The sequence below is a fragment of the Thamnophis sirtalis genome, unplaced genomic scaffold (assembly GCF_051295495.1).
Source record: "Thamnophis sirtalis isolate CommonGarterSnake01/CBP01778 unplaced genomic scaffold, rThaSir2_p1.2 scaffold_2, whole genome shotgun sequence".
NCBI lineage: Eukaryota > Metazoa > Chordata > Lepidosauria > Squamata > Natricidae > Thamnophis > Thamnophis sirtalis.
The window spans coordinates 87,374,112-87,386,235 of record NW_028261382.1 but is presented as its reverse complement, the minus strand read 5'-3'; the positions used below and the strand labels follow the sequence as shown (position 1 = coordinate 87,386,235).

At 42.1% G+C, this 12,124-nt stretch overlaps 1 protein-coding gene across 3 annotated transcripts in view; it reads right to left on the bottom strand.

Annotated features, from left to right (window-relative positions):
- The window catches only part of VSIG2 (V-set and immunoglobulin domain containing 2), a 41,531-nt gene that overhangs the window by 5,557 nt on the left and 23,850 nt on the right, over nucleotides 1-12,124 (bottom strand). For all 3 annotated transcript variants that reach the window (XM_087706323.1, XM_087706321.1, XM_087706320.1), the window contains exon 6: nucleotides 2,077-2,230. In XM_087706323.1, coding sequence (XP_087562449.1) covers nucleotides 2,077-2,230 — 154 coding nt within the window. The remainder of the gene's footprint in view (nucleotides 1-2,076; nucleotides 2,231-12,124) is intronic.

Genomic DNA, 12,124 nt, shown 5'->3' with positions numbered 1-12,124 from the left:
AAACTTTTTTGAAACCCACCACTGTTCATAGTTCATCTGAGATAGCTATACAGTATTCTCCACACTTCCTACTGATACGTTGATATCAATGTTCTTCACAAGTGTTACCACCACATTTTGTCTGAAGAAACAGGCAAAAATATATTCAGAGGCCAGGCCAAACTATATTGTTACCCAAAAGAAAGCATAAGCATGATGTTTCATCCCACATATCGAAGATAAATGTAAACACTGCTCTGTATCCCTCATGATCATCAAATATTAGGAGGATGTATGATCCCCAACTCTGGTTTTCCTCATCCAGGTTTATCTAAAATTAAGCTGATTTTAGGTTTTCAATATCTGTTTGTATTTTTCCCCCCTTTTAACAGTTAGCTCCATCTACTGAAGGCTAGCACAAGACAGTCACCAGGAAAGCAAACATGGCATGATAGAATGATCTGAGTAGCAGTACATGAACAGATGGGAGGTTATTTTTCATGCATGTGTCTTCTCACAAATTGAAGGAACTGCCAAATGATGGGTTTCCATAGCGCCTAAATTAAAGCTATCATGCAAGAGCTTCATCCTTTATTTTTCTCTTTGCAGACATACTCTAGGGGGGGTAATGATGGAGGAAGTGATAAGAAAAGACAGGTGAATTTCTGGCAGTTTTTGCACACAAAAAAAAGCCTCATATGGAACAGGTTTTATTTACTGTCTTATCAAAACATTGTTTGATTTTTTCTTTGGCAACTCAAAGTGTCTGGGGCGGAATCTGTCAAGCTAGGAAGCTGAGGAAACATCTTGTAGCCACAACAAGTGAATCCACTTCCAAACTATTCCTAACAAAAAGTCCATGGCCATTCCGTGGCGTGACCAAGAGTTGAACTTGGCTCAAAAGGCACGTTGCATTTAGAATTAATGATACTGTTGTAGGAAGTTATCACCCAGCCCTCTCCCAGAAAAATGAAATATCCTAGGAAATATTGAAAAGGCAGAATATTTCTCTGGATGTGAAAAAGGAAGATACATGTTTTAAAAGACAGAATAGCTGCCTGCAGCTTCCTGCCCACCCCCCTTTGTCAATGAGCCATTAAAGCCTGAGCTAGTCCACTTTACATAATAAAGACTTCTCCACTTCAGCTCAAGAGTGATGGGATTAAGGCATGATAATATTGGCCCTTTTGCCCAATTCGCCAAATGGCATCTGAGAACTCAACCAAAACCTGGATTCAAAATGCAGCCTAGAGAGTTATCCCTGCATGGCCCCATGGGAGTCTGACAACCAATCAGAATACAAGCTCAAGATCAAAGGCCAGAAAGGGCATAAAACCAGGGACTCAGCATCTCAATCTTTCCTTCTCTTCTTCTCCACCAATGTTGAAGCTGTGATCACCTTTTCTGTTCAGGACTCAAGCCATGTGGTCCTGTCCACCATTAAAACCATCTTTCCAAGCAGCCTCCATGTCTCCGGTGTCTTTTTCCCCACTTGGAGCCGAACCCAGAAGGACATTTCTTCCAACACTGTGTTGCTGCTTTTATTCCTTGAGTTACACCAACAAGCATCAGAAAACTCCCTAGTGGGCTAAATACCACCAAGAGGTGTACATCAGCTCCAGAACTACCTACTGCCAGCTCCATGACTCATTCATTGAAAATCCAAATAAAAATGGTTAATAAAAAAAAGCTTTTAGAGGTGGGAGGAACTAGGATGAAAGGCATTACTAATTGCCTTGCTTACAGGCAGTTAATCAATTTTGCTTTCCTTTAGGAATCAATAGACGAAGTGGCTGCATTTAAAAATTACAAAAGAGAGACTTCCTTTCATTCATTTCTCTGATGAATTCCATTTAAAGTTACCAAAGCAGGTCTTGAATTAAAGCTGAACTTTTTTTTTTTTGGTGGAATAAGGAGGAAGAAAATTCTATTCTCTTGCCTTCTGGAACTCACACATTTCAACCCAGCAGCCAAGGGCTTTTGGCCACCTGCATTTTCCCAGGATTCTGGGGATCGAAATGATAAGGAATGCATAATGAAAAAAGCCTGATAAATAGAAAGGAGCAAAGCCAAGATGACTTGGGTAGCAATTCTCACCTTATTTCATTTCCACTGTACTCAGACTGAGGTTTCTTCTTAGCCATCCTATTTCTCCTGTAGTGCAAGACATAGAGGACAATGGCTCCAAGCAGGAATAGGACTAAAATGGCCCCAATAAGGGCACCTGCAACTGCTCCAGCTTTTGAAACACCTTACATATCAAAACACAGGAGACAAATCACCTGTTAAGGTTAGGCTCTGAAACGCCAACAATGAAATGAAAATAGTAGAATGTGCCAAAAAGTTGGTGTTTTCCAATGCTTTTAAAAAAAGAAATGCAGCTGCATAAAGGTGGAAATTCAAAGGTTAAATAACTTTCCATAAACCATATTCTATTTCCTATGAGGGAGGGAGGGAGGGAGGGAGGGAGGGAGGGAGGGAAGAAAGAAGGAAGGAAGGAAGGAAGGAAGGAGGACGGAAGGACGGAAGGAAGGAAGGAAGGAAGGAAGGAAGGAAGGAAGGAAGGAAGGAAGGAAGGAAGGGTATCTACAACATTTGGTCAAGCAAGGTTCATTGGCCTTTACAGAAAGCTTATCAATTAATTTTTGAAAGGAAAGAGCTGAACTGACTTTGTCCTGTATCCAAATACTCATTTTACCTGCTGAGAGAAAACATTGCATCCGAGGGCATGGATAAACATCACAATTCCAGGGAAAATCTTGTGGAGTTCTGCTCTATCTACCCTTGTTACAGAAGGGAAAGGGAAGGAAGGGAAGGAAAGATGGAAGAGAAGGAGAAGGAGAAAGAAGGGAAGGAAAAATGGAAGGGAAGATGGAAGGGAAGGAGAAGGAGAAGGAAGGGAAGGAAAAATGAAAGGGAAGATGGAAGGGAAGGAGAAGGAGAAGGAAGGGAAGGAAAAATGGAAGGGAAGATGGAAGGGAAGGAAACGTGGAAGGGAATGGAAAATGGAAGAGAAGGGAAGGGAGAAGGACTGTACTTGAATTAGAAAACATATCTTAGCAATAAGAGAACTTCAGGAGGAAAACCAGTGACTAGGAGATCTTCTTTTCATTAGCTTTCTGGCTCTTTTTCCATGCTTCACACTGAGATGTTACAGCTGCCTATTCTAAGAATGAGAATTTGTTATGTCCAGCCTTGGTTCATGCATTTATTGTGGCTGGTTTACCCTGGTCAATTTTGTATTGATTTTTGATTTCATCATTTTTTAAATTATTTTTTAACAATGTACACACACACACACACACCACTGGTTAGTGGGGTAACGTTATAAATTCCATAAACAAACAAAGATATTTCAATGCATGAAAAGCAACTGTAAAGACCCAATCTTGTGTGGTTTGGAGTTAAGCTACCATTTTTTTAAAAAAACCACAGAAATAAGATGCTCTTATCTTATTTCAGTCCATCTAATGTTTTATTGTATTTGTGTGTTGTTGTTGTTGTTGTTGTTGTTGTTGTTCTGCATCTGCTAGCAGATAATTTCGCATGGCAATTTCAACTTCCACTACTCATTTTAAAATTCACCGAAGGCCTGTAAACCTGATCATATACCTCAATCGTTACAGAGAAATCTGAATTTTTAAATGTTTTCACATAGTAAGTTTTCTCTGTGTCTATTTTAGGGGCTGTTCTCTATTTTTCCCACTTCTACTAGAACTCTCTTTCTTATATATTCCCCACCATATGATAGCGGTATAGCTGCTTAAAATATTGCTTCACACCATATGGCGTTTCCAAACTGCTTTGCTTTTATAAACCATTCATCTTCAAAAATGTATTTGGGAACACGAGCAAAATAAAGATCTCACTTTCTCAACTTCCCGTAGCTTTTCCTCTGCCACATTCTAACAGAAATTAAATTTATTTTTATTAAGAAAATGTACACCTCACTTTTCTGCTAATGTACTGAAGGCAGCTTCCAAGAATCACACTGCATACAGAATTTAAAAACATGCCAGGAAATAGAATACAGAATAACAGAGTTGAGAGGATCTTGGAGGTCTTCTAGTTCAAACCCCTGCTTCAAGCAGGAGATCTTACACCATTTCCCACAAGTGACTGTTCAGTCCCTTCTTAAAGACAGCCAATGATGGAACACCCACCGAATTCTGAAAGCAAGCCATTCCACTGGTTAATTGTTCTCACTGTCGGAAATTTCTCCTTAATCCTAGGTTGGTTCTCTCCTTGATTGGTTTCCATCCATAGCTCCTTGCCTTCAGGTGCTTTGGAGAATAGGTTGAGAATTTTGAAAGTCTTCTAGCTCAACCCTCTGCTCTAGCAGGAGACCCTATACCATTTCAGACAAGTGGCCATCCAACCTCTTCTCAGTGGCTGCTTGATGATTAGAAATCACACAGCGAGGCCTATTTCTGTACCCCCATATTAGGGATGTTTCTCCTTGAAATTAAACAAGCAAGAAAGGCAAAGAATTTCTAGGCAATGAAAATTAACATGTCAAAGAATAGGCTGAGGATCTTATCTCTGGCCGAGCATAGCTGGATATTTTGATATAGCAACAGCGTTTAGACTTATATACGGCTTCCCCGTTCTTTACAGCCCTCTCTAAGTGGCTTACAGCATCTTTGCCCCCAACAATCTGGGTCCTCATTTTGCCAACCTCGGAAGGATAGAAGGCTGAGTCAACCTTGATCCTGATGAGATCCAAACTGCCAAATTGCAGGCAGCTGGCAGGCAGCAGAAGCAGCCTGCAGTAACCACTGTGCCATCACAGTTCCTGATATGGGACCAGTTTCAAAATTGATAGCAAGTGATGAGATTCATGTCATTGGGATGGAGAAATGTTGGGATCGAAAAGCAACACAAACTGCATATCAACTTCCAATCCAATTTTCAGTTTTATGAAATTGATCTTGAGATGAGTTGCGTTGGGTTGCGTTGAGTATGTATGAATAGCTCATACATTTAGGTTCATGATGAAGCTGGGAGATCTTGGGAAGCCACTGATGTCCCATTGATTTTTATTGGTGTGCTGCTAGTCATCTCTTGCTCCTGTTCACTGTCTATAGCTGGTTGATTAAGTAGGTCTAAAATTTGGTACCGCTAGTCCTTGACTTATGACCACTATTGGGTCCAGAATGTTCATTGCTAAGCAAGGCAATTGTTAAGAGAGTTGCACCTTTTTTTGCCAAGTTTGTTAAGCAAATCACTGCAACTGTAAATCATGTAATTGTTAAGTCAATCCAGCTTTCCCATTGAATTTGCTTGTTGGAAGGTGGTTGGGAAGGTTACAAATGGTGATCCCATGAGCCCAGAATGCTGCAAACATCACCCATATCAGGGGTGAAATTCAGCAGGTTCTGGAGAACCGGTAGCAGAAATTTTGAGTAGTTCGGAGAACCAGCAAATACCACCTCTGGCTGGCCCCAGAGTGGGGGGGGAGGGGAGGGGATTTTGCAGTGTCCTTCCCCTGCCACGCCCACCAAGCCACGCCCACAGAAATGGTAGTTTTAAAAAAATGAATTTCACCACTGACTCATATGTTTGCCAAGCGCCTACATTTTTATGGTTCCACCACAAAACCGCGTTCGACTAAAGGGCGCTTGACGAAACTGCATAGCTGATGTCATCACAGCGTGACAACAGCGCGGAGACAGAAGCACGCTGTAAACGCTAAACCTAAAATTAACCCCTAAACCTAAACCTAACCCCCCTAAACCTATATCCTAAACCTAACCCTGAACCTAACCCTTAACCTAACCCTAAACCTAACCCTAAACCTAACCCTTAACCTAACCCTAAACCTAATCCTAATCCTAACCCTTAACCTAACCCTAACCCTAACCCTAACCCTAACCCTAACCCTAACCCTAACCCTAACCCTTAACCTAACCCTAACCCTAACCCTAACCCTAACCCTAACCCTAACCCTAACCCTAACCCTAACCCTAACCCTAACCCTAACCCTAACCCTAACCCTAACCCTAACCCTAACCCTAACCCTAACCCTAACCCTAAACCTAACCCTAAACCTAACCCTAAACCTAACCCTAAACCTAACCCTTACCTTAACTTGAATTGGCTTTCTTTTGACGCGCTATTGTAAAGCGCCCTTCTTTCTCCGCGCTCGCTGTTGTCGCCTTGTTGATGACATCAGCGATGCGGTTTAATCAGGCGCGCTTTAGTCGAGCGCGGTTTTGTCGTGCCACGCATTTTTATCCCCTGACCATAGTGGGCGTAAGTGTAAGTCCCTTTTGTCAGAGCTATAGTAACTTTGAGCAGCCACTAAATGATCGGCTGTAAACCAAGGACTAATGGTATGTAAGTTAATACATAGCTCCAGAGCATGATTGAAGTCAAGACTGAAGAGATCAAGATCCATTTGGTATGATTAAGAGGGGTGTGAGAATACATTCTAAACCTTGAGATAATAGCAGAAGGCAGGTTTGCATTTTGTGTGTGTGAGTCTGTGTGTGTGTGTGTGTGTGAACATGTGCAGATATGTGCCTTCATCCTTTCCCTATGCTAGTTCCCAATTTAAGCTACCTCCCACCAGAGTTGTCATTACTCCACAAACTTGAAATCGTGTTGTCAGGAGCCAAGGTGAAATGCTTCTCTTCCTTCCCGCAGAAGCAAAGCTATAATTATATAGTCTAATTTAACTTTATTCTCTCATATCATCCAAGAGTTTTATCCCTTTGGGATTCTTCCAAGTCCTCAAACACACCTTTGAAAAAACAAACTGAAACACAGACCTCTGCTTGAAACGAACTCCTGGTTTGCCTAGCACTGCTTTCTCCTTCCCTTCGCCCTCCCTTCTGGAAGCTGGAGCTGTTCCACCTCCCAGGCGCTTAGCCCAGCTTCTCATCTCTCCTTCCAGTTGCCGTTTGGTTGGGGAGGTGGAGGGGTGGGGGGAGGGAGCTGTCCACGGAAACGAGAGCTAATTAATGAAAGGAACTGACCTGAGTGGGAGGCAAATTAGAAGAAAAGGGGGATATGAGTCGCTCAGGCAGAATTGGAAGATTGAAATAGCCCACAAATTATTTAGTGGAGATCAAGGAACAGCATTTGGGTGGACAATGATTTAATTCCAGAATATTTTTTTGGCACCCGAAAAATATCCAAATCAATGACAGTTGCTCTCCTCCTCCTCCTCTTCTTTCTGTTTCTCCTTCTCCTCCTCCTTTTCCATCTCCATCTCCTCCTCTTCCTTCTCCTTCTCTTTCTGCTTTTCCTTCTCCTCCTCCTCCTCCTCTTCCTTCTCCTTCTCTTTCTGTTTCTCCTCCTCCTCCTCCTTTTCCATCTCCATCTCCTCCTCCTCCTCTTCCTTCTCCTTCTCTTTCTGCTTCTCCTTCTCCTCCTCCTCCTCCTCCTCCTCCTCTTCCTTCTCTTCCTCCTCCTCCCTCTCCTTCTCTTTCTGCTTCTCCTCATCTTCCTTCTTCTCCTCCTGTTCTTCCTCCTCCTCCTCCTTCTTATCCTCCTCCTCCTCTTTCTCCTCCTCTTCCTCCTCCTTCTCTCCCCCTCCTTCTCTTCTCTTCTCTTCTCTTCTCCCCCTTCTCCTTCTCCTCCTCATTGAATCACTGCAGTTGTTAAGTGGGTGGGGTGGGGAGACCAGAGACAAATGGTTGCAGGATTTTGGTTTGGCTAGTTTAGAGAAAAGAAGGACTAGGAATGACATGAGTATTTGAGAGGCTGCCACAAAGAAGAAAGGGTAAACTTATTTTCCAAAACAGCAGAAGGCAAGACAAGAAAAAGTGGATGAAATCCATGGAGAGAAGCAACGTAGAACTAAGGAGAAACTTCCTAACAGTAAGAACAATTAACCAGTGGAACAATTGGACACCAGAACTTGTGGGTGCTTCGTCAGTGGAGGCTTTTGAGAAAAGGCTGATCAGCCACTTATCTGGAATGGTATAAGGTCTCCTGCTTAAGCAAGGAGTTGGATTAGAAGACCTCCAAATTCCTCCTGAAGTATAAAATGGAAGAGTAAATTGCGAAAGAACAAATGATAAAAAGGGCACAGAACTTTGGCTATAATATTGAATTGGACAAATGGGAAAAATTATGGGGAACAAATTTAAAAAATGACACTATCAGTTGCATACAAGGAAAACCAGTACAAAATGTTTTACAGATGGCACCTGGCACCAACAAGGTTAGCTAAAATTTCAACAAATATCTCCCCAAAATGTTGGAAATGCGAATCAATATACGGAACATATTACCATTTATGGTGGACCTGTGAGGAGGCAAAATGTTTTTGGAAAAGGATCAAAAATTGACTGGAGGCAATAACAGGTGTCAAAATAGAATGGAAACCTGAAGGTTTTTTTTTTAGTAATTATGTCGGTGAAATACAAAAAAAATCCAGTATTTAATACTATATATAATTACGGTGGCAAGGATTGCCTTTGCCCAGAAATGGAAAAACAAATTAATCCCAAATGAAGATGAAATAATAAGAAAGATTATGGACTGTGCCGAAATGGATAAACTAACTAAAGAAATCCAGGGAAAAGAAGAATCAGAATTCTACCAGATATGGGATAAATGGTATAGGTGGATGGAGGAAAGAAACAAGAATCAATGAAGGAATATAACAAAACTCAAAAATAATAGTTATGAGTAAAATAAGAGGGTTAAGAATGGTGAAATCCAAATGAAATACAATAGAAGGGGAAATAATATAAGGTGAGCGGTATCGATTGATAAATTGCTATTATAAAAAACAGGAAGTTCCTGTTCATACTGTATTGTATAAATGTGATGTCTAATTTTTGTGTGTGTGTATTTTACATGTTTGTTAATAAAAATCTTTTTTTAAAAAAGAAGACCTCCAAGCTCCATTATGATTGATTCTGACTGAAGCACAGAACCAGTTTGTGCCAGCTCTCAAGGCCACCGAGCCTGAGATTGGAATGCGGGCTGCCTCAAACACCTCAGAATTCTCAAAACACCTAAGCAGCTTTTCATTGGCTGAAGATGGACGGGTCACAGGCTGGCAGGTGGGGAAAACCTGTAACCAATTCCATGTGGGAAATTTAGTTCTAGCTTGACTTTGCTGCAACCTGCATCCTTTAGTAAAAGAACCTATCACTTCAACGAAATGGGAGTCGAGGATCTTTCTTTCCTAAAGAACCTAACTGGGGAAAGACTGACATTCTGCTACATCTGAAGGGGTCCAACCTGTTTATGGGAACCATTCCATGCAGTCGATGAAACCTAATGATTTTTAAAAAAAATTCTTGTCATGAAGGGGACAAGGAAGAAAAATACAGGCGGGAAAGCTGCTTTCTGACAGCCTGCCAATAGAAAGCTAACACACCAAAATCAGTAAAATCTTATCCGTGCTGGATTCTTTCCTCTTGGAATATTTAAACATGTCACCATCCTTCCTACAGCCTTCACTGCAGCCTCCATGGGTTTGGTGCCACTGTTCCCTCTAAGGTGCGCGGCCGCGCGGCCGCGCACATGGCAAGAAACCCCCGCGCAGAGGTTTCTAACTCCCGCGCAGAGGTTTCTTTCAAAGCAAACGTGGGGGAGTCCTTTGCAGGCGGCTAGAACTGGCCGCCTGCAAAGGACCTTCCCAAACTTGTTTCAGCGGCAGCTCTCAGCCTGGCGGCAGCGTCACTCAGACTGTGGAAGGAGGGGGAGGAGGAGGGAACTAAAGAGAGCTTTTACCGAGTCTGCGCCCCACAGCCAGGACCGTCCTTGCGCCCCTCCAGCCGCGTTTCTTCCCCGCAAAGCCCTTCGGGCAACCCGAGAGTTCCGCTTGACGCCAGAAGGGCTTTGCAGGAAGAAACGCCGCGTTTCTTCCTGCAAAGCCCTTCTGGCGTCAAGCGGAACTCTCGGGTTGCCCGAAGGGCTTTGCGGGGAAGAAACGCGGTTTGAGGCGCAAGGACGGTCCTGGCTGTGGGGCGCAGACTCGGTAAAAGCCTCTCTTTGGTTCCCTCCTCCTCCTCCTCCTCCTCCTCCTCCTTCTTTCTGGAGCCCCTTCCTCAAAGATTTGGTACCAAAGCAATGGCGGTGAGGAAGTTGTGTCTTTTGGATTTTGCACTGTTGTCTTTTCAATGGTTCTCAGACTGGTTGAACCTTTAGCAGCTGGGGTGATATTCTTTACTGTTAAGGTTACAATTGGATGTGTTGGACAAATCTTAAAAGATGAAACTTTTATTAAAACGTTTGACTTAACTAAAAACGTCTTCCTTTTTCTTCTTCTTCTTAAATATGATTTATTTATTTATTTTTACTTCAGAAGTTTGATGACCGTTGTACAAACTAATCCAACCTAAATGTAGAGGAGGAGGAGAAGGGGGGGGATTTAAAAAGAGCAGAGGAAAAAGAAAAGAAAGCATGAAGAAAACATAAAGAAAGGGATGGGAGGGAGGGAAGGAAGGAAGGCACTTTATGTTGAAACAGAAAATATTATATAAGGAAGAAAATGGAAATAACTTAGGAAGGAAGGAAGGAAGGAAGGAAGGAAGGAAGGAAGGAATTGCACTTAATATTGAAGGAAAAGAGAATGAAGGAAAAAGTATTGGAAGGATTGAAAGAAGGAAGGAGGAACAAAGAATTACACTTAATATTGAAATGGAAAAGAAAATATAATGAATGAAAGAAGAAGTATAGGAAGGGAAGGAAGGAAGGAAGAAAGAAAGAAACAAAGACTGTTGAAACAGAAAAGATAATATAAGGAAGAAAATGGAAAGACGTATAGGAAGGAAGGAAGGAAAAAAGGAAGACAATGTTGAAATGGAAAAGAATATAAGGAAGAAAATGGAAAAAAGTATAGGAAGAAAGGAAGAAATGTACTTAATATTGAAACAGACAAGGGAATGAAGGAAAAAATATTGGAAGGATTGAAAGAAGGAAGAAAGAATGGAAGGAACAAAGACAATGTTGAAATGGAAAAGAATATAAGGAAAAAAATGGAAAAATGTTAGGAAGGAAGAATTACACTTAATATTGAAACAGTTGAATATAATGAAGGAAAAGGAAACAGGAATAAGGGAGGGACAGAGGACTTCAGCTCCCAGAATTTCCCTGGCTGAAGAATTCTGGGAACTGAAGTCCACCCCTCGTAAAGTGACCAAGGCTGGGAAAAGAATCCGCACTAGGGACAATGCAAGCTATGCTTCACCCCGTCAGTCCATCTTAGCGTGCAAGAAAGACATCAGACAACGCCATAGTTGCTATGGTAGCATTTGGCTATGCGCAGCGATGCTCTCCTGGTCTTTATGGGTGGGAGGGGGGCAGTTGAGCTATGATGCTAATCCCCTCGTGGGAACACAGAGGGTGGGAGAAGAGAACCAAAGAACTTCAAACTCCAAGGTTCTGGAGTGGAGAATAAGGGGATCAACTTTGTCTAAATGATATTGACATATAAAGAACGGTTGTAGGAACTGGGTATGTCCAGTTTGATGAAAAGAAGGACTAGGGGAGACATGATAGCAGTCTTCCAATATCTCAGGGCCCAGGGTTGCTCCAAAGAAGAGGGAGTCAAACTATTCTCCAAGGCACCTGAAGGCTGGACAAGAAGCAATGGATGGAAACTAATCAAGGAGAGAAGCAACCTAGAACTAAGGATAAATTTCCTGACAGTGAGAACAATTAACCAATGGACCAACTTGCCTCCAGAAGTTGGGAATGCTCCAACACTGGAAGTTTTAAAGAAGATTTTGGATAACCGTTTGTCTTAAGTAGTGTAGGGTTTCCTGCCTAGGCAGGGGGTTGGACTAGAAGACCTCCAAGGTCCCTTCTGTCATTCTATTCTACGATTAGGGGACTGGAGGCTAAAACATATGAAGAATGGTTGCAAGAACTGGGTATAATGAAAAGAAGGAATTGGGGAGACATGATAGCAGTCTTCCAATATCTCAGGGGTTGCCACAAAAAAAGAGGGAGTCAAGCTATTCTCCAAAGCACCTGAGGGCAGGACAAGAAGCAATGGGTGGAAACTAATCAAGGAGAGAAGAAACTTAGAACTAAGGAGAAAATTCCTAACAGTTAAAACAATTAACGGAACAGCTTGCCTCCAGAAGTTGTGAATGCCCCAACACTGGAAGTCTTTAAGAAGATGTGGGATAGCCATTTGTCTTAAGTGGTGTAGGGTTTCCTGCCTAAGCAG